This window comes from Accipiter gentilis, chromosome 11 (assembly GCF_929443795.1).
Source record: "Accipiter gentilis chromosome 11, bAccGen1.1, whole genome shotgun sequence".
NCBI lineage: Eukaryota > Metazoa > Chordata > Aves > Accipitriformes > Accipitridae > Astur > Astur gentilis.
This window is the reverse complement of record NC_064890.1, coordinates 32,803,937-32,822,477: the sequence shown is the minus strand read 5'-3', so window position 1 is coordinate 32,822,477 and position 18,541 is coordinate 32,803,937. Positions and strand designations below refer to the sequence as shown.

At 42.1% G+C, this 18,541-nt stretch overlaps 1 protein-coding gene across 2 annotated transcripts in view; it reads right to left on the bottom strand.

Moving 5' to 3' along the window:
• The window catches only part of PDZRN4 (PDZ domain containing ring finger 4), a 251,475-nt gene that overhangs the window by 8,965 nt on the left and 223,969 nt on the right, over positions 1-18,541 (bottom strand). For both annotated transcript variants that reach the window (XM_049814323.1, XM_049814324.1), the window contains 3 exons: positions 8,733-8,831; positions 6,465-6,527; positions 3,025-3,126 (listed from right to left, as the gene is read on the bottom strand). In XM_049814323.1, coding sequence (XP_049670280.1) covers positions 3,025-3,126; positions 6,465-6,527; positions 8,733-8,831 — 264 coding nt within the window. The remainder of the gene's footprint in view (positions 1-3,024; positions 3,127-6,464; positions 6,528-8,732; positions 8,832-18,541) is intronic.

Below are 18,541 nucleotides of genomic sequence, written 5' to 3'. Positions count from 1 at the left end.
GTCCCAGCGCTGTGCCCTGCTGCCGCCACCTCAATAGAAACCTTATGTTGTGTTTCTGTCACCATTTTCCCACTGATCTTCCAGGTAAACAAACAAACAGAGTAGGGTGACAGAAAGATGCGGCGACTTGAAGGGAGGTTGTTTTTGTTCTCGCGGTGTGCCTGGAAGCAAGGCTTATCTGTTTGGGGTTTTTTTTCCCCCCCCAAGTGTAAAATAATACTTTGACATTTGGTGAAGACAGTGTTGCAAAAGGACAGGAGGGGATGCTACATTTTCTGTCAAGTGAGTATATCCTCTTCCCGCACCCACTTTGCACCCTTCACATCTTTCTAAACAGATAAAACAGGCACCCCGGCCTAAAACGCTATTCTTCCCATTCTGTTCATCGCGCACATGCGTGCACGTGGCACACATCCATTGGTATCTGTAGTCTCTTGCCGGATAGCACGCTGCGTCAAAAAGGAAAATATTGGTCAGTGGCACTCCTGGCTATAACGACGAGATCGTGGCAGAAGGAAACACTGATTGTTTGGTTGCTGGTGAAGGAACCAGAGGAAGAAGCTGACAAAAAGATGCTAAAAGGTAAAAAGTCTCAGCATTAGACAATTACAAGAATGCCAACTATTCACGTCCCAAGACAGCAAGAGCAATGTGACACAGGCCAACACCACCAGCAGAAGTACCGCTGCCTCAAAGCCGGGAGAGCTCTGGCCACAGACGCTGGTCAGAAAAGTTACACCAAACCAGCAGGTAATAGTTCAAAGCTGCACAAGGAGGGATTGATGCTCTGTGGCACTTCTGACCGAATACTGGCAGGAAACCACTGTTTCCTTCACAAGCTCTGACGGGTTTTTGCCCACGCCAATGAACTCTTTCCTCTTATAAAGAACATTAAGCCTTTTGCCATTTCCCTTGGCAAAGCCAGCCTCTAACAGTTTGGGATTAGAAGAAGGCTTTTTTTCTTGAGGACGTGTAATTTTTATGTTTGTCCTTAACGGGACTTTCAAACCATTCTCTGAAACATCTGGTACTGGCCACTAGTTTTGTTTACTTGTCTTGTTTGCTTTTTTCTCCCAAGGAAAGCACAAACACAGCCTTCCTCTACCATAAAGGATGCAGTTGAATTTCCCTCATTTCAGGAAATTGCAGTGATTAACAAAGCTGGAGGATGGAAGATGAATCTCACTTGGGCGAATCTTCTGCTTTGACTGTGGCAGACCCAGTACCTAAGTAATGGGAATGCTTCTGTTACAGCTTTCAGAATAAAAATAGTATATGGCTTAGTATACATGTGCACTACATACACTGTGTGCACATACACGCACATGCCTCTGCCATTTGTTTACAATTAAACAAAGGCTGTGTGCTCCTCCAGTGCTCTGTTTCAAAACTTAATTATTCATCCGTATTCACTGTGCAAATAAATGGTCAGAGAAGGTTTTCTTCCCTGTTACCAAATGAATGTGCTCAGCAGTCACCCTTCAAGATTGCAATACTGCCATTACCGTTTTCTGTCTAGAAATAAAAGCCTGCTTAATCCTGCTGTGTTTTAGCAGAGTCAAAGCAACACAACTAGCAGAAACCAGTTTATGGACAGCCTGATTTCTGACATACTATGGCTTTTTCTTCAGTTTTGTACGGATATGTTTTTAAAACACATAAACAAAAAAACCAACACCGAAGCTCCAACCCCAAATAAAACACACTTCTATAATTTGAAAGGAGCATCCACATGGGAAGCTATATTGGTACAGCCAGGGAAGCCCTTATCTCATATTGATGTAACTTTTTCATGTTGACCAGTCTAAACAGATTCAGGGAATGAACTTTCCCTGGGCATGTATTTTATAAGTGGGTGGGTTTCTGTTCCCTACTGAAAAACAAAATCCTAGTGAAAAATGCTAAGAATAATATTGAAACAGCTCTTTCAAAACTTCTGAAACTTCCAGTGAGGGCTACAATTTTGCAACACAAACTGACGCATGGCTTTTTTTGCTGTACTGTGTCACCAGTTTTATGGGAAATGTTTAGATTCCTGAAAAACATAAAGGAAATGAATGCTGAAATTGTGAATCTTTTTTAACTACCGTATGCAAGTAAAGATTCCAAGTGGCACTGAATTACACTTACTCAATTTAATTTATACAAAGCATGCAGCTAGCGAGACTGAGAATATGAGATCAATAGCATGAGAGACAAATGGCAACATAACCAACTCTGAATTGTTGGCAGATGGAGAGAACAGTGACAATATATTGTCTTTTGCTTTGCAATGGTCTATAAACAGAATATAAATGGAAGTACAAACAGTATTCTCCTTTTACTCTACCTTTCCTTTAAGTTAGGTGATCAACCTAACATATGCCCCCTGCAATGATATAAAAAATTCTTGGCATGGCAAGATTCTTGGCATTGGCATCGTTTTATGTTTAAAACCATAGAAATGTTTCTAAAAGCTTTTGAAAATGCACCTCCTAAGATGCAAGCACATTTTTGTGACCAAGGTGCTTTGAAAACAATTAGATCCAGGTTTGCTGAATGGTATTGTGGTGAAAGTCCCATAACTGGTACATAAATGAATAGTTTACATGCCCGCTTATAAGCGCATAGGATAAAAAGAGACATCACTGATGGCCAACTACAGCTTTACGTAAGTTCCTATAAACGAGTGAGGTAAGTATGGGAAATTTCCCCCCAGAACAAATAAGAACCATCTAAAGAGTAATACATAATTTTCAAGTTCTACTTCATATTTTACTAATGTCGTATTAGTGCTGCCAGCCTGATCTGTATACCTGCTTACTCTGCCTGCTGGAAAGGAATTGCTTAGTTTGGGGAAAACAAGCCCTAGTAACAACATGTTATTTTCTTTGTTGGTTAAACAGGGCCAAAGCTCAGCAATTATCTGTTTCCTCCTTTTGTCGAGAACTTTGACATTCCTATTTCTCAGCAGTTCATTACTTCAGTGACAGTGAATGTACAGTATAACCCAGGTTCTGGCTCAGTGCACCTATTTAGTCTAACCTGCATCTCCGGTCTTGCGACCAGCAACACAATTTTCTTGCATTCTTCGCTGGAGAGCAATGCCACTGCCTCTTCCCGATTCTGGACATCTTGGCCATTTATCTAGAAAACAAATGAAAGTGGCACATTAGTTTCTATTTCCACAAAGCAACACACAATAAAGGGCAGATATCAGCTCATTTGTGCTGAATGTATGGACAATGAAACTCGCGCAACGGGCTCATCTTCAGCCCCTCAGTGGTAAGTGCCTTCACTCAATTATGCGCTTACTGTAAGAGCTGTATCGATCGTTGAAGGATGGTGGACATCAGAGGAAGCAGTTATGTTCATAAATGTCCAACCTGCGCCCTGGTAACATACATCTAGCAACACAATTAACCAGCCCTTGACAGGTGACGTTCATCTTTCTCCGTTCAGAGTAATGGAAGTGTCACTCTGAGATAATAGTGCTGGTGGAAGCAAGACTGGTAATGCTACAGATGAAATCAGTCACACTGTATGCTGGTAGTGAGCCAATTAGAGAGCTACAGTATTATCTCTCACCAGGCAATACTTACAGGCCACTGCTTATTGCCGCTCCATTTAATCATTTCATATTTGTGTGGACAGCTTAGTATCCAGAACCACACAAAACATATGTATCCCCCTTATCAAAATATAAGTGGTTCTCCAATGCAGATGTGCTTTTCTCGCTACCTTCCTCCTATCTGTCAGCTCATTAAAACATCCACGTCCATGACTACATGGTTACAAACACTTCTTGCATTGTCCAAACCCTTTACTGGAGGAATCAAATAGAAATCTTATTTTCCATATGTATTTGGTTTTGTCCAGTTCACAGCACAAGAAGTGGATTATTCTCATTGTAGCAGCAACAACAACAAAAACTTGGTCTCTTTGAAAATGGGTGAAAACAGAACCGGAAGACAGAGGGATCTGAATATTTGGGGGAAATAAAATCTTGTAAGGGTTTGATTTCAAAGCAGCGGGAACTTCCTGATTGATTGAAAAGTAAAGAGAAAGTTGCATTCCTCCACGTATGTTTGGCCTGAAAGCCTTGACTGGAAAACACAGCTTTAATTCAGATCAAAGAAAAGCCCAGTGTGTACCCTCATTATCTAACCAGCAATAAGTAAAATGCCTGGGACCCTTCAAAGCTTACATTAAGGGACAGCAGTGGTCTGTGGGAGACCAGACGACCATTTGATAACGCAGAGCTGCCCTAACCCAGAGAGCAGAGACTTCAGCCTGCCCCACGGCACCTCGCTCCCACGGGCAGCACTCGTCAGCCTGGAGGTTCACCGTTAAAAACAGCAGGAGTTTAGGCACCATCCTTATCAAACCTTTCCCTGGACTTTGTAACATTTCACGTGAAATACTCAGGCTGTTCTCAGGTGCTTAAGGGGGCTGTGAGAGTGAGAGGTGTGAGGTTTGTGAGAATGAGAAGGGGACAGTTTCAGCCTCAAAAACGTGAGGAAATCTGCCGTGATTTTGTGAGAAATACACAAAGCCGCGCGTCCCACCCAGCCTTAACCAATGCCATCCGCCACCCACAGAAAACGTCCCCACGCTCAAGGATCCGGCTCTCACCCAGCCTCAGAGTAATCCCCCCATAATGGCACTGTCACCTTCTATTTCTCTGAGTTATCTCATCAGTAAGAGCAGATAGAGGGTCAATGTGTTTTCAGATATGAAAGTAAACCCCACATAACTCTCTGGGTGTTAACTTTAATGATCAAACTCATAGCTATATATCAGCACTGACATTAAAGTAATGCTCCAGTCTACAAAAGGACGGCAGAATTACCTATGCTTTTCTCTCGCCCCTCGAGTCTTTACTCACAATCGAAATGAATTTCGTTAGGAACTGGAGAACATTTGTCTGAACTGCTGTTGGCTCTCCACTTCACCCAGAAGTTTTAGAAAGCAAGGAAAGGAGCAGAGAATGGACCTACCCTTATGTCCTTATCTTGAAATGCACAGAGTAGGAATGAAAGTTGTTTCTACTCTGTCAAATAAACTAGGGTTTTTTCTGATTTTTGAAAGTTAAAAATGTCGTTATATCCTCTTTGCTTTCTTCAGTAGGTATTTTACAGAAAGACGCAGAAGGCAGTGCGCTGACTTTTCCTCTCCTACCCGCACCCCATGATGTGGTCCCATCACTCCCAGTACCACCGAGGAGCTCGCTGCCCTCGCGCTGTGGCGTCTGTGTCTTCTGGGGGGGGGGAACACCATCTGTCCTGTGAAGGTTTTCACGTTCCCAACCACACAGAGAATAAACCAGCAGCCCCTGAGTGAGCCCTGACATCAAAATGTAACTTATTATTTCCACTTGGTAAGCCAGCTCGTAGATCCTGTTGTGTTAGTTAAGACTCCCAAAGCTGACACCAGGGTAAGAGGTAGAGGCACACGTTTCAGCAAAGACATTTCCCACAGAAATGAAAGCACTGGAGGGAAGGAACAGGCTGATCTTGTGACAACGTGAAAGCTCACGTGCCTAAATTAATGAAGGGCAATTATAGAACGTGCTACAGAAAAGCAACCTGTCATCACCAGGAGCTACTTCTGGGGCTCCAGTGAGAAAAGGTTAAAATGCAAGGGTCATCGACTGGGAACCAGAACTAAAATGCTACAGTAGAGCAAAGAGTTTCCAGTCTACTGATTTCTGGTAGCTGTTTTGTGATTTTGTCGCTGGGGCAAAAAATTTGCTGTTCACTGCCAGTTGAAGACAGAAATCCACTGCTCTTCTAGCTCCTTCCCTCGTTGCAGAGGTACGCTGCCCTCCTCCCGAGCCAGCAGCCGGCCACCCGTACCCACAGGGGCTATGCTGTATCACACAAACCTATCTGTGGGGCAGCCCTTTAAATGAGCGGATCAATAGAAACAAAGGGGGAAAAAGAAGCCAAGATGGTGGATTAGAAAAGGAACTCGGAAAACCAATGTTTTGTTGGTGGAGGAAAGAAAATATTAACACAAGCCTAATGAACCCCCTCCTCAAGTGTGTTCAATATCATCCTTCACTAACAGCACATTTTTTATATGAAAACTCTTACCATATACGCTCAGCACAAATGAGTTTTACCCAAATTTATGCGATCAGTGAATGATCAGCAAGTCTCTGACACCCATATTTATGTCTGCAGAGTCCCTGTTTAGAATTTGACACTGAGATGAACATAGGGGAAATGAGATTTACTAATAAATATGGCAAAAAAAGACATGGGACATAAGGGCATGAGCCAGAACAAGTTTGTCATTCTCATTTTTCAGTACACGCACTCTAGCTCCCGGCTATTGTGTTAAAAAACAGACAGACATGGATTTTCTCATCGATCACAGTAACAAAGAGAACTACCTTCCCTCATTAACAGTCCACAGAGAACACGGCACTGCACATTTGTCTGAAGAAAGAGTTTAAGGAAGAGTCTATTGTCACATACTTGCAAAATGCGGTCTCCTTCACGGATCCGGCCATCTCTGGCAGCAATGCTGTTTGGATCAACCTGCACAGGACAACATCCAGTAACTGAACATGGAAAGGTTTTTACTGGAAATGGTAACAGCTGCACAATTGCACAATTTGTAAAAGTACCATTTTTACTCTGTACACAAACAATCTGAAGTTTCCTTTAGAGTCATACGAACTCAACCGTTCTTTAAATAATCACATGAGCTTGTTTCAGATAAAAGCCTAAAGACAGAAAGGGTTGGGAGCATATGATTTTCAGATTAATACTTTCTTATGCCACTGTCAGGCATTAACCTTCAGCTGTCAGAGCACTAAGAATTAATGACAGACTCCCTCTTCTCTGGAAGTTCACTATGGACTGAGGTGCTTCTGCAGCAGTTGATACCTCTATACAAATGGGCCTGTCTTCGGGAAAAGGGCAGGTTTATTTTTCTTTCATGGAAACATTTACTATTAAACGATTATCTCAGTTATCAATCTGTTACTTCCTCTGGAATTTTGCAGCTCGCAAGGAAACAGCAAAAAACCCCAAAGGATCTATATTGTATAGATCACTCTCAGGTATTGTATGTCGTTCCTGGTCTGAGTCAGTTAATTTTAAGTTAGTTTAACCTAAATAGATGTTTAGGCCTCCATTAACAGTTTATCAAAGTCACTATAGCTCATCCCTGAGCAATGACCTACTGTTCATTGCAGGGCAATTCGATCTATCACCTTTCACTTGATGGTTATCTTAAATCATTTATTTTGCCTCGTCATGCCATAAGCTATTTTTTCAAACCGAACATTTGTGTTGAGCATTTGGTTTGCAGGTTACATCCTCTACAGCTGTTAGATGTTATTTCCTTCTTGTGCATTGTCACAGAAAAAAAAATATGATCCTGAAGTGCTTAATCAAGTACGAAAGACAATATAATTACACTCACTTTAAAAGGTCTGAGAAATTTCTGCCATGTAGGAAAACCAGCACATTTCAGATACAATCCTGGAGTGTATTAAGAGATTCCTGCACTTTCTTTGTCCTCACAAGGTCAAACAGATTTTAACAGCAGCGATTATACAACTGGTGGAAGACTTATTCTTGGGTAGTCTTATATTAATTCCTCACTCTTGTTCCAAGGCTGTGCTTTTCTGCTTCTTTGACATTGCTGCTGGCCTGTGAACGTGCAAACTTGCCTTCATACCCGTTCCCTAATACGTAGGAGAATTCTCTCTACTGATTGCCTCTGTCCATGAGCTTCGCTCAGAATTTAGAATCACAGAATCATAGAATATCTCAAGTTGGCAGGATCGTGGAGTCCAACTCCCTGCTCCTCATAGGAAAACCTAAAACTACACCATATGACTAAGAGCATCATCCAGATGCTGCTCGAACCCTGGCAGGCCTGGTGCCGTGACCGCTTCCCTGGGGGGCCTGTTCCAGTGACCGACCACCCTCTCAGCGAAGAACCTTTTCCTAATGTCCAAATTTGGTTCAATGTGTCACAAAAGTGAGAACGCAGTTCATGCAGAACGATCACCGGTGACCTTGGACTCACAAGAGTTCGCTTTACCCAGAAAAACAACCCTCTTTGAGTGGCTGGAGACTGAAAGGGAGCTAGTGGTCCTGGAAGTCTTGTGGGCTGAACCTGTGAAACACTAGCACCCTGGATGCCATGTTTTGCTGGTGAAGCCAATGAAAACCTGACGGTTCGTCCCATCTCAGCATCCGGTATTCTGTTTTTTGTCTGGCAAAAAATATTGTTAGTCTTTCCAACATATTCCTCTCCCAAGCTACTGTCTCCACCCACCTGTGGTATGTCGGTGTGTACCACAACTGTATCAAAACCAAAAATAGTAAAATAATTATTATCCACCGTTATGATTACTGAGGCTGTGGCAGGGGGCGAATGCAAGCAGGGTGGGGAGAAGGTGCTTTTCTCCTTAAAAACTCTGCCTGATATCTATCATAAGGGCAGACTGCTTTCAAAATTCAGACCATGCTTAGACTGCTTTGTATTTCCCTAACTACGAAGTTGTAGTTAAAAGCATTCACATTAAAGAAGCTCACTAGTAATAATACACTACTCGGGCAACATAATTTAAACTGATAATCTAAACGAATTGAAAGTGACACGTGCTGGCTGACAGCCGACACTTCTACGCTCTGGTCTCAGAGCACTTGCTCTTACGTTCCCTGGCACGTTCAGCCCTCCACCACGAGCATCTCCCACCCTCCTCCCCATTGCCATGTCCTTACCTCGCTGACATAGATCCCCGTGTCCTCCTCATCATCAGTCCTGTAACAGACAGTCAGCCCCAGCTTCTCCTGGCTGCTAATGCGGCACAGCTCCACCTCCTACAAGAAAACACACAGGCTCGGATGGCGGCTTTTGCCAAGAATGGAAAAAAAATTGTATAACACAAGGGAGCACCAAGCCGCTGACCTACTCGTACCGTAGGACATACTCGTACTGTATGACCTACTCGTACGGCCCGGTCTTGAGACACAATATTTTGTGGGCAGCTTTAAGGGGGAAAATAGTCTGTAAATTAAGAAGGAAATCCCAGTACGTTGCAGGTTCAAGCTATACAGAAACAGTTCAGTAAGACATGCCAAACTTTGAGAAACACGGCTGTGCATCAATTTTGCAGGTTTTTTGCTTTTGGATAATAGAAGATGACTTACAGTATATTACATAGGCATTTTAGTACTATCACATCAACTATTGATTTATAGGATATAAGACAGACTGGCTACATATCAATCAATCCATCGCACAAGTGCCACTCCCTTCTAACAGCAATCCAAGCCATAAAGCAAAAACACAGCCTTCCCTTAATAGCATAACTCCTTCCCTGGCCAGTTTAGTGCCATAGCTTCAGCGCACAAGCTATTAGATAACAGAAGGATGCTTCAAGGAATCTCCTGTGGAGCTGAACAGCCGTGGCATCCTCCTCAATTGTGAGATGATGCAGAAAACATATTTTTAGTGCCAGATGTCCCAGCAGTGGCATCTCATGAAAAGTGCAAGTTTTAGGGCAGATGGTGCAGCGATAACTACTACATACACCCATCTGAGTTAAGCGTCTTTAGGGTTTCATGGGGGAATCATTCACTAAAATGCAAAGCTGCACTTGGTTTGAACACTGTGAGACAAATACTTGTAATAAAGCACGATGAATCCAATAACACAGAGTCTTAGCTTGGGTGCAAATGGGAAACTTTAGTTGATATATGTATTTAAAGGGACTCTGCAGGTAACATTTGGAGCTTAAGAGTTTCTGCTTCTCATGGCCGTGCAAAAAAAGGAGAGACAAACCCACGCTTCAGTTTTCAGTCTGTGGTACAGAGCTTGTTCCTCCCCATCCCCAGAGATGTCATGCAGATTAATTAATCCATAAACAGGCGCAGGGCGCGCAGCAGTGAGGACTCACTACTGAGTGAGTCCCATTGACTTGTGGGGACCAGCCATCAAAATATACCACAACTTACAGAAAAACCTGCAGTTCACACACATGGGTTAGCCGATGAACCCCGCGCCATTTTCATTTCAGCTGAACAGCTTTCACAAAGTGCACTGCTATGCCTTCCTCCCCTGCTCCCTCACCAACATTCACATCTACATGGGTTCAGTACCTCCATAAACCCTATAAACTTCTCCCTGGACTTTGGACATTCAACATCTTAATGGAAACTAAGAAAATGCGGAAAATAACCATGAAACCTGTAGCATTCTGTAGTTTTTCTTAAATACAGCAGGAGTTTTAAATAGGGTGGTGAGAAGTGGAATAGTCGCCAGTACACATTATACATCGGGTTTGAAAGAAGAAACACTGGACCATGTTTTATTAGGGAAGAGAATCGCAGTGACCTGATTTTGGCATTGGGAGCAAAAGTATATGTACTGGAAGGAGGCCTATTCAAACCCCATAATAATTGATGCCTCCAGAGGGAAAGAACACTTGACTAGAGCTGTAATATTAGGGAGAAATTACAGTAACAAAACGGCTTCAATTACAGCAACAACGTATACTTTTAAGGAATAAAGAAGCTTGTGATCCCTTGGAGGCCTATAAGGAAGGCTAAATACACCATAAAGGACTGAGACTGGGACCTTTAAATCAAGGCAAATGAGGAGCTGTGCACAAGCTGAAATCCATTGACTTTCATTGTCCTGCCGGCACAACCTCCTGTCTCCCCGCGCTGAGGCTGGACAGGGACCCCAAGGACTGCTCTGAACATAATTTCTTCGATCGGGAATGACCTTGAAGTTCTTGTGGATGATTTTTCTCAAAATGTTGCTACAAAGCTGTACCAATGTTTCAGGCTGCAAACAAACTGAATCCTTTCAGTGCACTGGCTCAATGAGCAGAAGAATTTAACCATTCAGGGCATGAAAGAGCAAAGGAAAATGAGGACGACCCTAGAGGGTCCATCCTGGGAGTCCAAGAGGATTGCTAAAACTGTCTCTGGGCACCAGCTGATGACAAATACCAGTGACTGGGATGCACCAGCCCTGGCTGCGCATAGTGCTTGAGTTGCCACAGCTTTCGTTTCTCCGCCCAGTAACACAGCTTGGAGCTGAGATCTGTACTCGGTCCTCTTGGGACTACCTCTTTCCTAAATGACTGTACGAGGCATAGTCTGATGACTGCGCATGGCTGTAGGCACTAGAAGCTGTAGATACCTACGACTGAAATAGCGGTACTTAGTGTTGAAGGCCCAAGAAACATTTCATGCTTTCCAGCCTAGACTCAAGTACATACTCAAGTAGTATCTCATTCAGCATGAGGGAGAAGTTGGATGAGGTCCCTCTGCATTGGAAGTCATTCCAGATAACTGCCTTTTTCCCACGGCACATCTGCACTACTAACCTCACAGCATCATCTTTTTTACAGCAAACATGATACATCCTGGTCACATTCATACAAATCAGGGTTGACAAAACATCTTTGGAAAATTTAAAACCACTTTGAATAAAATATTAAATCGTCTCTCAGAGCAAAAGCCCACAAGCCTGATCTTTAAGTCTATATAACAAGCACATCTGAAACAACTTCAACAGAAGAACAGCAACTGAGACACTAAAGAGCCTTGACCATCACGGTCAAATGCATTGGACATTGCCTTTTGCGACAGACACTTTTTCGTGGTTTTTTTTTTCCCACCCGGTCTTTAACAGAAGAAACAATAAGTTTGGCAGCAGTAATGAATTTCTAAGAATGTAATTTCCTTCTCTGAAATCCCTTTAGATACACGCACACATGCACACACACGTGCACGCACGCATACAGTTGCCTTCTCTTTGGGTTTTGTGTGTGTGCATGTAGGGACTGAACTGACAGTCTTCAAAATTCAGCGTTTTAAAAATCTGTGAGAAACAATATTTGGAGATTCACGAAGTGTGCTGACAGACAGATGGTGGAAGGAGAGGGACTGAGGAGAGAGCTTGGGAGATGACAGCCTCCCCCTCTTTTGGGCACTCTGGGGGCAGCCGCCTCTCAACACGAAGAGTTTTCTGCTGCCAAGTGACAGAATTCAATGCCAAATTGCTAAATCTTTGACTTGCTGCTTCTTTTCTTTGTGTGGGCAGAACAATAATTCAGTGCGTTGCCACAGTTAAGACAATACTTTAAAGTGTTTTGTCATAAATTATTTGGTTAAAAGATAGACATGGAAATTAGAATGACTATCCTGTCTTGAAAGACTGGGATGCAAATTTCCAAGGTAGGTCATTTCTTCAAACATAGAAAAGACAGCGAAGAGGTGCAGGTCATGCTCCTGAAGGACTGAAAACTGGTTATACTGGTCATCCTCTAAAGTGATGGAGTAGTGCCTGTAGCCTCTGGCTCCCAGTTAAAGGCCGTCATTCGCTTCAATGATGGAAAACCAGTTTACAGGCTGTCAGCCTCGGGAGACATAAGACCAAACAAGGAGCTGTCACCTCTTTGGGGAGGGAAGGCTAGGTTAATACTGTCATTTCTCTCAAGTGCTAGAGAAGTAGATTATAAATGTCATCAACTGGGCTGTTGGCTTTCCGGAATTGCTGAAAAGAGGTTAAGGGCTGTTAAAGGAGACCTTGGAGAAGTTTGCATCAGTTTGCAGTTATAGTGGGTCTTTCTACTAAAAGCTAGATTACAAAGAGTAAAGGTGATGGTCTGTTAGAAAACAGCCCATAAGCACTTCGGTGACCATTCTTATACAGTTTTTTGGGGGCGAAAAGAGATCTGAACTGTTCACGTTTTCCCTCCACACACTGGAAAACAGGTTACAGCCTAAGAGGGAAGTTGGTAAAGTTTTTTCTCATTGCACCCAGAAGATGTTGACAAGACTCATTCACGTGATGACCCTGTGATGGAATAACTGCACACATGGAAAGCTTACGCTGCCCCATTTTTCTCTGATGACCACTCTGCGATTGGTCTCTACTAAGCCATGCACACCTTTGAATCCTCCCCCCACCTTCTGTCAGGATTAGCTACTCCCCGTCCAACCCATTTATAGCGTGGCTGAGCTCTGCCCCTGTCTCATCACTGCCTGTCAGCCTCTCTCACCTCCATTCGCACCATCCCACCTCTCCACCAATGCAATCCTTGTGTCCTTATCTTCAAAGCCCTTCTCAGTCCACTCTTTCCCTAAGTGACCCTTCACTCATATCCACAGACAGCAGCCTCACTCACACTTTTCTCCATTTCCCCCCAAACATTTCCATTCTCCATAAGTGCCCTCATCCACAGAGCCCCTGCATCACCTTCCTTCTACTCTCACCTTATCAACTATCCTGTTATCTCACCTATAGAAATCTGTAAAGAAATTACTGCCTGGTAAGCAGGAAGTCCCATTTACTAAAGTGACTGCTTCACTACCTATGAATCATGCGTACAGCCAGGCGCTACCGAAATAACCTTTTATTACTGCCACTTTGTTCTCCTTCCTCTCCCTCATCCTCTGATCCTTTGTTTGTCTTGCATCCTCACACTTCTGGGTGATGAGAAGAAATTTTTGTGCTGGTGGGAAATAAGGCCAACAAGAAATTAGAGCTCAGTACAAATTAGGTGGGGTGAACAGCAAGCTACCCTCTTCCCAAGGAGGAGACTCTCAAAGCCCATACAAGAACCCCCAGCGTTTGAAGGCAACTGGGTGGCTTTGAAACTCAGAATAAACTTGAGATCTGATGTGTCCCTTGCCTGGGAATTGCCAGGGAATAAGCAGGTTCAGGAAATCCCTGATGGTCTCTGTGATGATGATAATATTTTTGTTGAATAAGACCTACTATATTCACAGAACTAGAGAAGACATTGATCGAATTCTTCCCGTAGAACTGTAACTCTTGGGCTGCTCTAGTACAATGGAGGTTTAAGGAGAAAAACACTGCCTCAGCTCTAAAGGGTTTACAGCCCAGTTGCTGGACACTATAACATTGTCTCGGCTCATTCTATGTCCATTTTTCATTTTTGTCAACTCATGACTTACTAGCTGTGAAATGCAATAAAACTAGTTTTCTCTATGTAATGTAGACCAGTATAACTAATAAAAGTGAATCAATTATTCAACGTCATTCTATAGCATGACAAAGGTAAACTCTACACTTGGCTACCTCATGTCCAAACATGTCGTCTTAGGACTGGGAGTCTCCTGAGACTGTGCTGACAAGGAAACTTGCTGATCCCCTTTGCAATTTATTTGTATCCAGAAACACGCCGACCCAGTTCCAGAATGGAAGCCTTTAATAAGGAAACCTTAAAAGAAGGTTACCATCACAAATGACAGCGAATGAACTTATTGATACAAGTAACTGGTTGCAAGATCAAGAACTGTAAATTTTTTGAAAAATTACTGGGTTTATTTTACATTACTGAGCATATGGTTGAGATTCTTCCCTGGATGATGCTCTATAGTGAGGAAGGGAAATTTCCCTACCTTCTCAAATTTATCATAATTTTGAAAAAAATCAGTGAGATATTGCCTCATAAGACTTTTTTTTTTAGCAGGTTTTCAGAAGTTTTCTGCCTTTAAGTCCCTATTCCCTGTTCAGTTGTAACTGCTCTGGTGCAGTCACCTTACGTGACTTTTTGTGACTTGTTTTCCTTATCTATAAGCAGAAAACAATGCAAACACCACCAAAGTAGCAGGACATAAAAGAATAAATGATTACAGAGTGTTTGAAAGGCACTGTAGAAATATTATAAATACTCTACATCTTTCCAATATTCCCCATCTGCCTTTATAGCAATTGTTGCACACCACTAAAAGGACCAAGAGAGACTATCAAAATCGTAATAGCTATTGAGTTCCCTTCACCCGTACAGTATATCAGAGTAATGGGTCCCATGAACTCTGGTAACACCATTAGAAGGGACAGCATGGAATCAAAACACAACAGTATTTTTCCTAAATGGACAGTGTGTGATCATTTCAGTTAACAGTTAAGTCCTCATTACAATGAGAAAATCATCTCGCTGTCAAGACATAGTCAAATACCAAATTAATTTTAATTAGTGTTACTTTCCAGTGTAGCAGAACCTGTGATTCAGAGTTCAGGGTTTGTATTTTTGTGACATGGCAAGATAGAGCATCCTAAACCAGTTCTGTTTATGATACAGTCAACTATTTCATTTCTTAGCATTTACTGTCCCATTTAACTCCATTATCCTAGAGGAAAAGACTGTCAGCTTTTTGTGCTGGTTATATATCAGGACAGTCCAGCCTGTAAAACCAAAACACTGTGCTTTCTTCCCTCTCCCCCTCGAACAATGCTCCTGAATAGGGAAAAAAAAGACAGAAAGGAGAAGGGAAGTTTTGCTATTTACAAGTATGAAATCGCCAGGTTTTAAATTAGGAGCCAACTCAACAGTTACAGATACAGCTTTTAGAAAAGGAAGTCACCACAGAGTACTGGAGAAGGAGTCCTACTTCACCAGAAGAAAGATATAAAGCTGCCAGTCTGGAAAAGTCCTTGGGTGGTGAAACAAATAATGCAATTCAGATATGCTTTATCTTCATCCTAAAATGTACAAAAGAGCTGTATCTTGGCTCAAGTCTCTAAGCTGGCTGACAAATTGCATCTACAAAGCCCACAGTAATGAAATGTGTTCTATGGCAAAAGAATTCAGAGAGTGCCAGTTGTGTAGTACTTACCATGAATTTTAAGAAAAAGTGAAAACAAACCCCAAATAGTAAAGCAGAATAAGAACAGAGTAGTTACTTTTATCTTTGCTTTTCCTTTTTACCTGTAGTAATAGCTGAGAAGCTGTTTTAATGTTCATCCCACTAATGTTATAATTGACAGAATGATTAACTCAATGAATAAAGCACAAAAGGCCAAGAACAGAGCACTTACAGAATAGCTCAATGAAGAATTAACTGAGAAAGTACATTAAGGTCTGACTTATTTTAATAAACTGGTTATACTGAAAAAAAGTCCTCATCCATCTGAGCTAGTGTCACCCTTCTGAAGCATCGAACAGAAATGCATGGGGACTATGGGGACTACACACACCTTAAAATTAAGATTCACTCTTCAGTATCATCTTGTTTCTGCATCTTTATGGGTGAGATCAACTTCCAGTTTATATGCATAGCTGAATTTTGGCTGCTCAAAGGACGTACCTTTTCCAGGCTGCCAAATCACCGGTCATTTACATTGCTACCTTCAATAAAATTTAACCTTCATAATACCACACACTTGTCATCACTGGCAAGTAATTCTGCTCATGAAATAAAAAAAATAATACAAACTGAACCAGAGCTATCCCTTCACTCTTATTACAGGAACAGTTCAATCTAATGAAGCCCTAGGAGGGTAGAGAGCTAACAGCGGAGCTACTAAAAAGAAAAATTCATCTCAAATTCAGAAGTGATAAGAATGGTATTATACATTACATAAAAGCATACGTTGCAAATGGTTGTAAAATGGGAAACAACGGCCTGGGTTTGCAACAAAAAAGCATCATCAGCAGAATGAATGATGTTCTTTAGACTTCCTTTTATAACACCACTTATTTCACCTCTGAATTGGTACCAAGCAGTAGGAGTTGTGACTGTCACGTACTAATGATCAGGGTATGTACAATGGGTAAGGCTACACACTTAAAACAGACACTTGGTGTTTCAAACAAGTATCACATTTCACCTTACCCAAATCAATGTTTCCAATTCTCTTAGCTAGGCTTTGTTTAGCAGTCATGTCTTTAACAATGACCAGAAGTAATTTGAGGAAACTCAGAAAAAAGATGTGTAAATCCTAGCATCAGTAGAAGCCATCACGCCAATCTATTTCAAATATAATGATTTTTTTTTTTTTTTCCTATGGGCTACCTATCTCTAGATGAAGAGAGTCTGTGGTGCCTCCAATGTACACTTAACAAAGTCATTTCATTTGAAGGTAGATATTTTGTTTTCAGGCTTAGAGTGGGCGTTAAATATTTAGTTGTCTACTTGAGTGTAGATGTGTCTCTGTGCGTGGAGGGGAGGTAGTATGTGTGTGTAAATTTATGTATACGAGTATATAGGTACATACAGTGCGTATACATCTGTGTGTAAGCGCGTGCCGGGCAGGCCGGTTACACTGCAGAGAGTCTCCCCTGGCAATCACCAAACAATTCATTTAAGAGCATGATTGCAGCTCTTGAAACCACAGTGATAGGATATACACTTTTAATGAGAAAGCAAAAGTGCCAGATGACCCCACAATTCACAGAACCGGAGCACTGACATTTACAGCCACCTCTGGACTCTACCTTTTAATGACAAACCACGTAGAAGACTAATTATTGATTAATAACCGCAAACAGAGAAATGCCAAAAGGAAACAAGAATTTTCAGTTTGCTAGAAAAGCTCGTCTGTCCTAAGCTAGATCAGTCAAACATACCCCCCCCCCCTCACTTTACCTCCAGGATAACTGCATATTTAGGGTGGGCTACTGTAAAGAAACAGCTCTCAGGAGAGACTATATGGAGGAAACACCTACCACTGTAGCTTTCTTAAGCGTACCTATAAAAAAAGATCAACACCGCCTGGGATTCTGGGACTGCCGGACTGAAGGCAAGTAATACCGCAGCCAAACAAAGGCTTCCTAGACCTGAGAACTATCCTAATGCCATCAAGAGTTACGCTCTCTTGCCAAAAGGATTTCCCAGGAAATATGTTAATGTCTATGGAGGACAGGCTAATAGTAGGCTACGTAGCAGAAGTATTCAGAGTGAAGCAGAGTGCAATGAAACTGCCCTCCCCTTCAGAGGTCGCTGCAGGGTCCTATGGCATTCTTTTCACAGCAAATGAACTTGTATTTAAATGTCCGTAGTGGATTTAATTTACAAACACTGGCCAATTCCACCAGAAAAAAAGAATGCTTCCATCAGAAAAGCAAAGCTCTGAACTCCTCCGGTACGTTCACCGTGGAAGGTAACAAGCATCGCAGGATTTTAGCAGATTATAGTTCAGTTTTAGAACCCATTCTGTAAATGCCTATGGAGATTTGGTAGAGTTCAAGATTTTGCTTTTGAAGTGACTGACATGCTCGAGTTGTGAAAATAACCTAAAGAAATAAGTTCTTTTTCCCCCTCTCTAACATTCCCGGTATGCTCTGTTACGCAGATTTTACACAGACAGGCACATCCACAATGTACTTGGGGGCTATTTGGATGGAAATAGAAAAGCTATGGAGCAAGACAGAGCCAGCCTAGATGTAAACAAGCTGGAACTGCTGGCAGCTGTGCTGTTACAAATAAAATTGCATTCCCCACTGTCTTCTCACTTATCAATTTTGACAGAAGACTGTCCTGACTTCTCATAAACAGCATCGAAAAGGACAAATCACATTGGGTGTCAGATTTGCCAGAATGGATTTGGTTGGTAGCTTACCACAAAGAAACAGAGGGTTATCTCCATTCCACATGGTGGGGAAAAACAATGCTCTGTCCAAGGGGTGGGGGCTCTACCTTATAGGCTGAAGTCTCATTTAATCCTCATTTTTTAAAGTCTGGTTTAGATTTAAGGACCACTGACACAAGATTTGTTTACATCAAAGCAGAAAGGAAAAATATCAGCAAGCGTTTCTCAAATG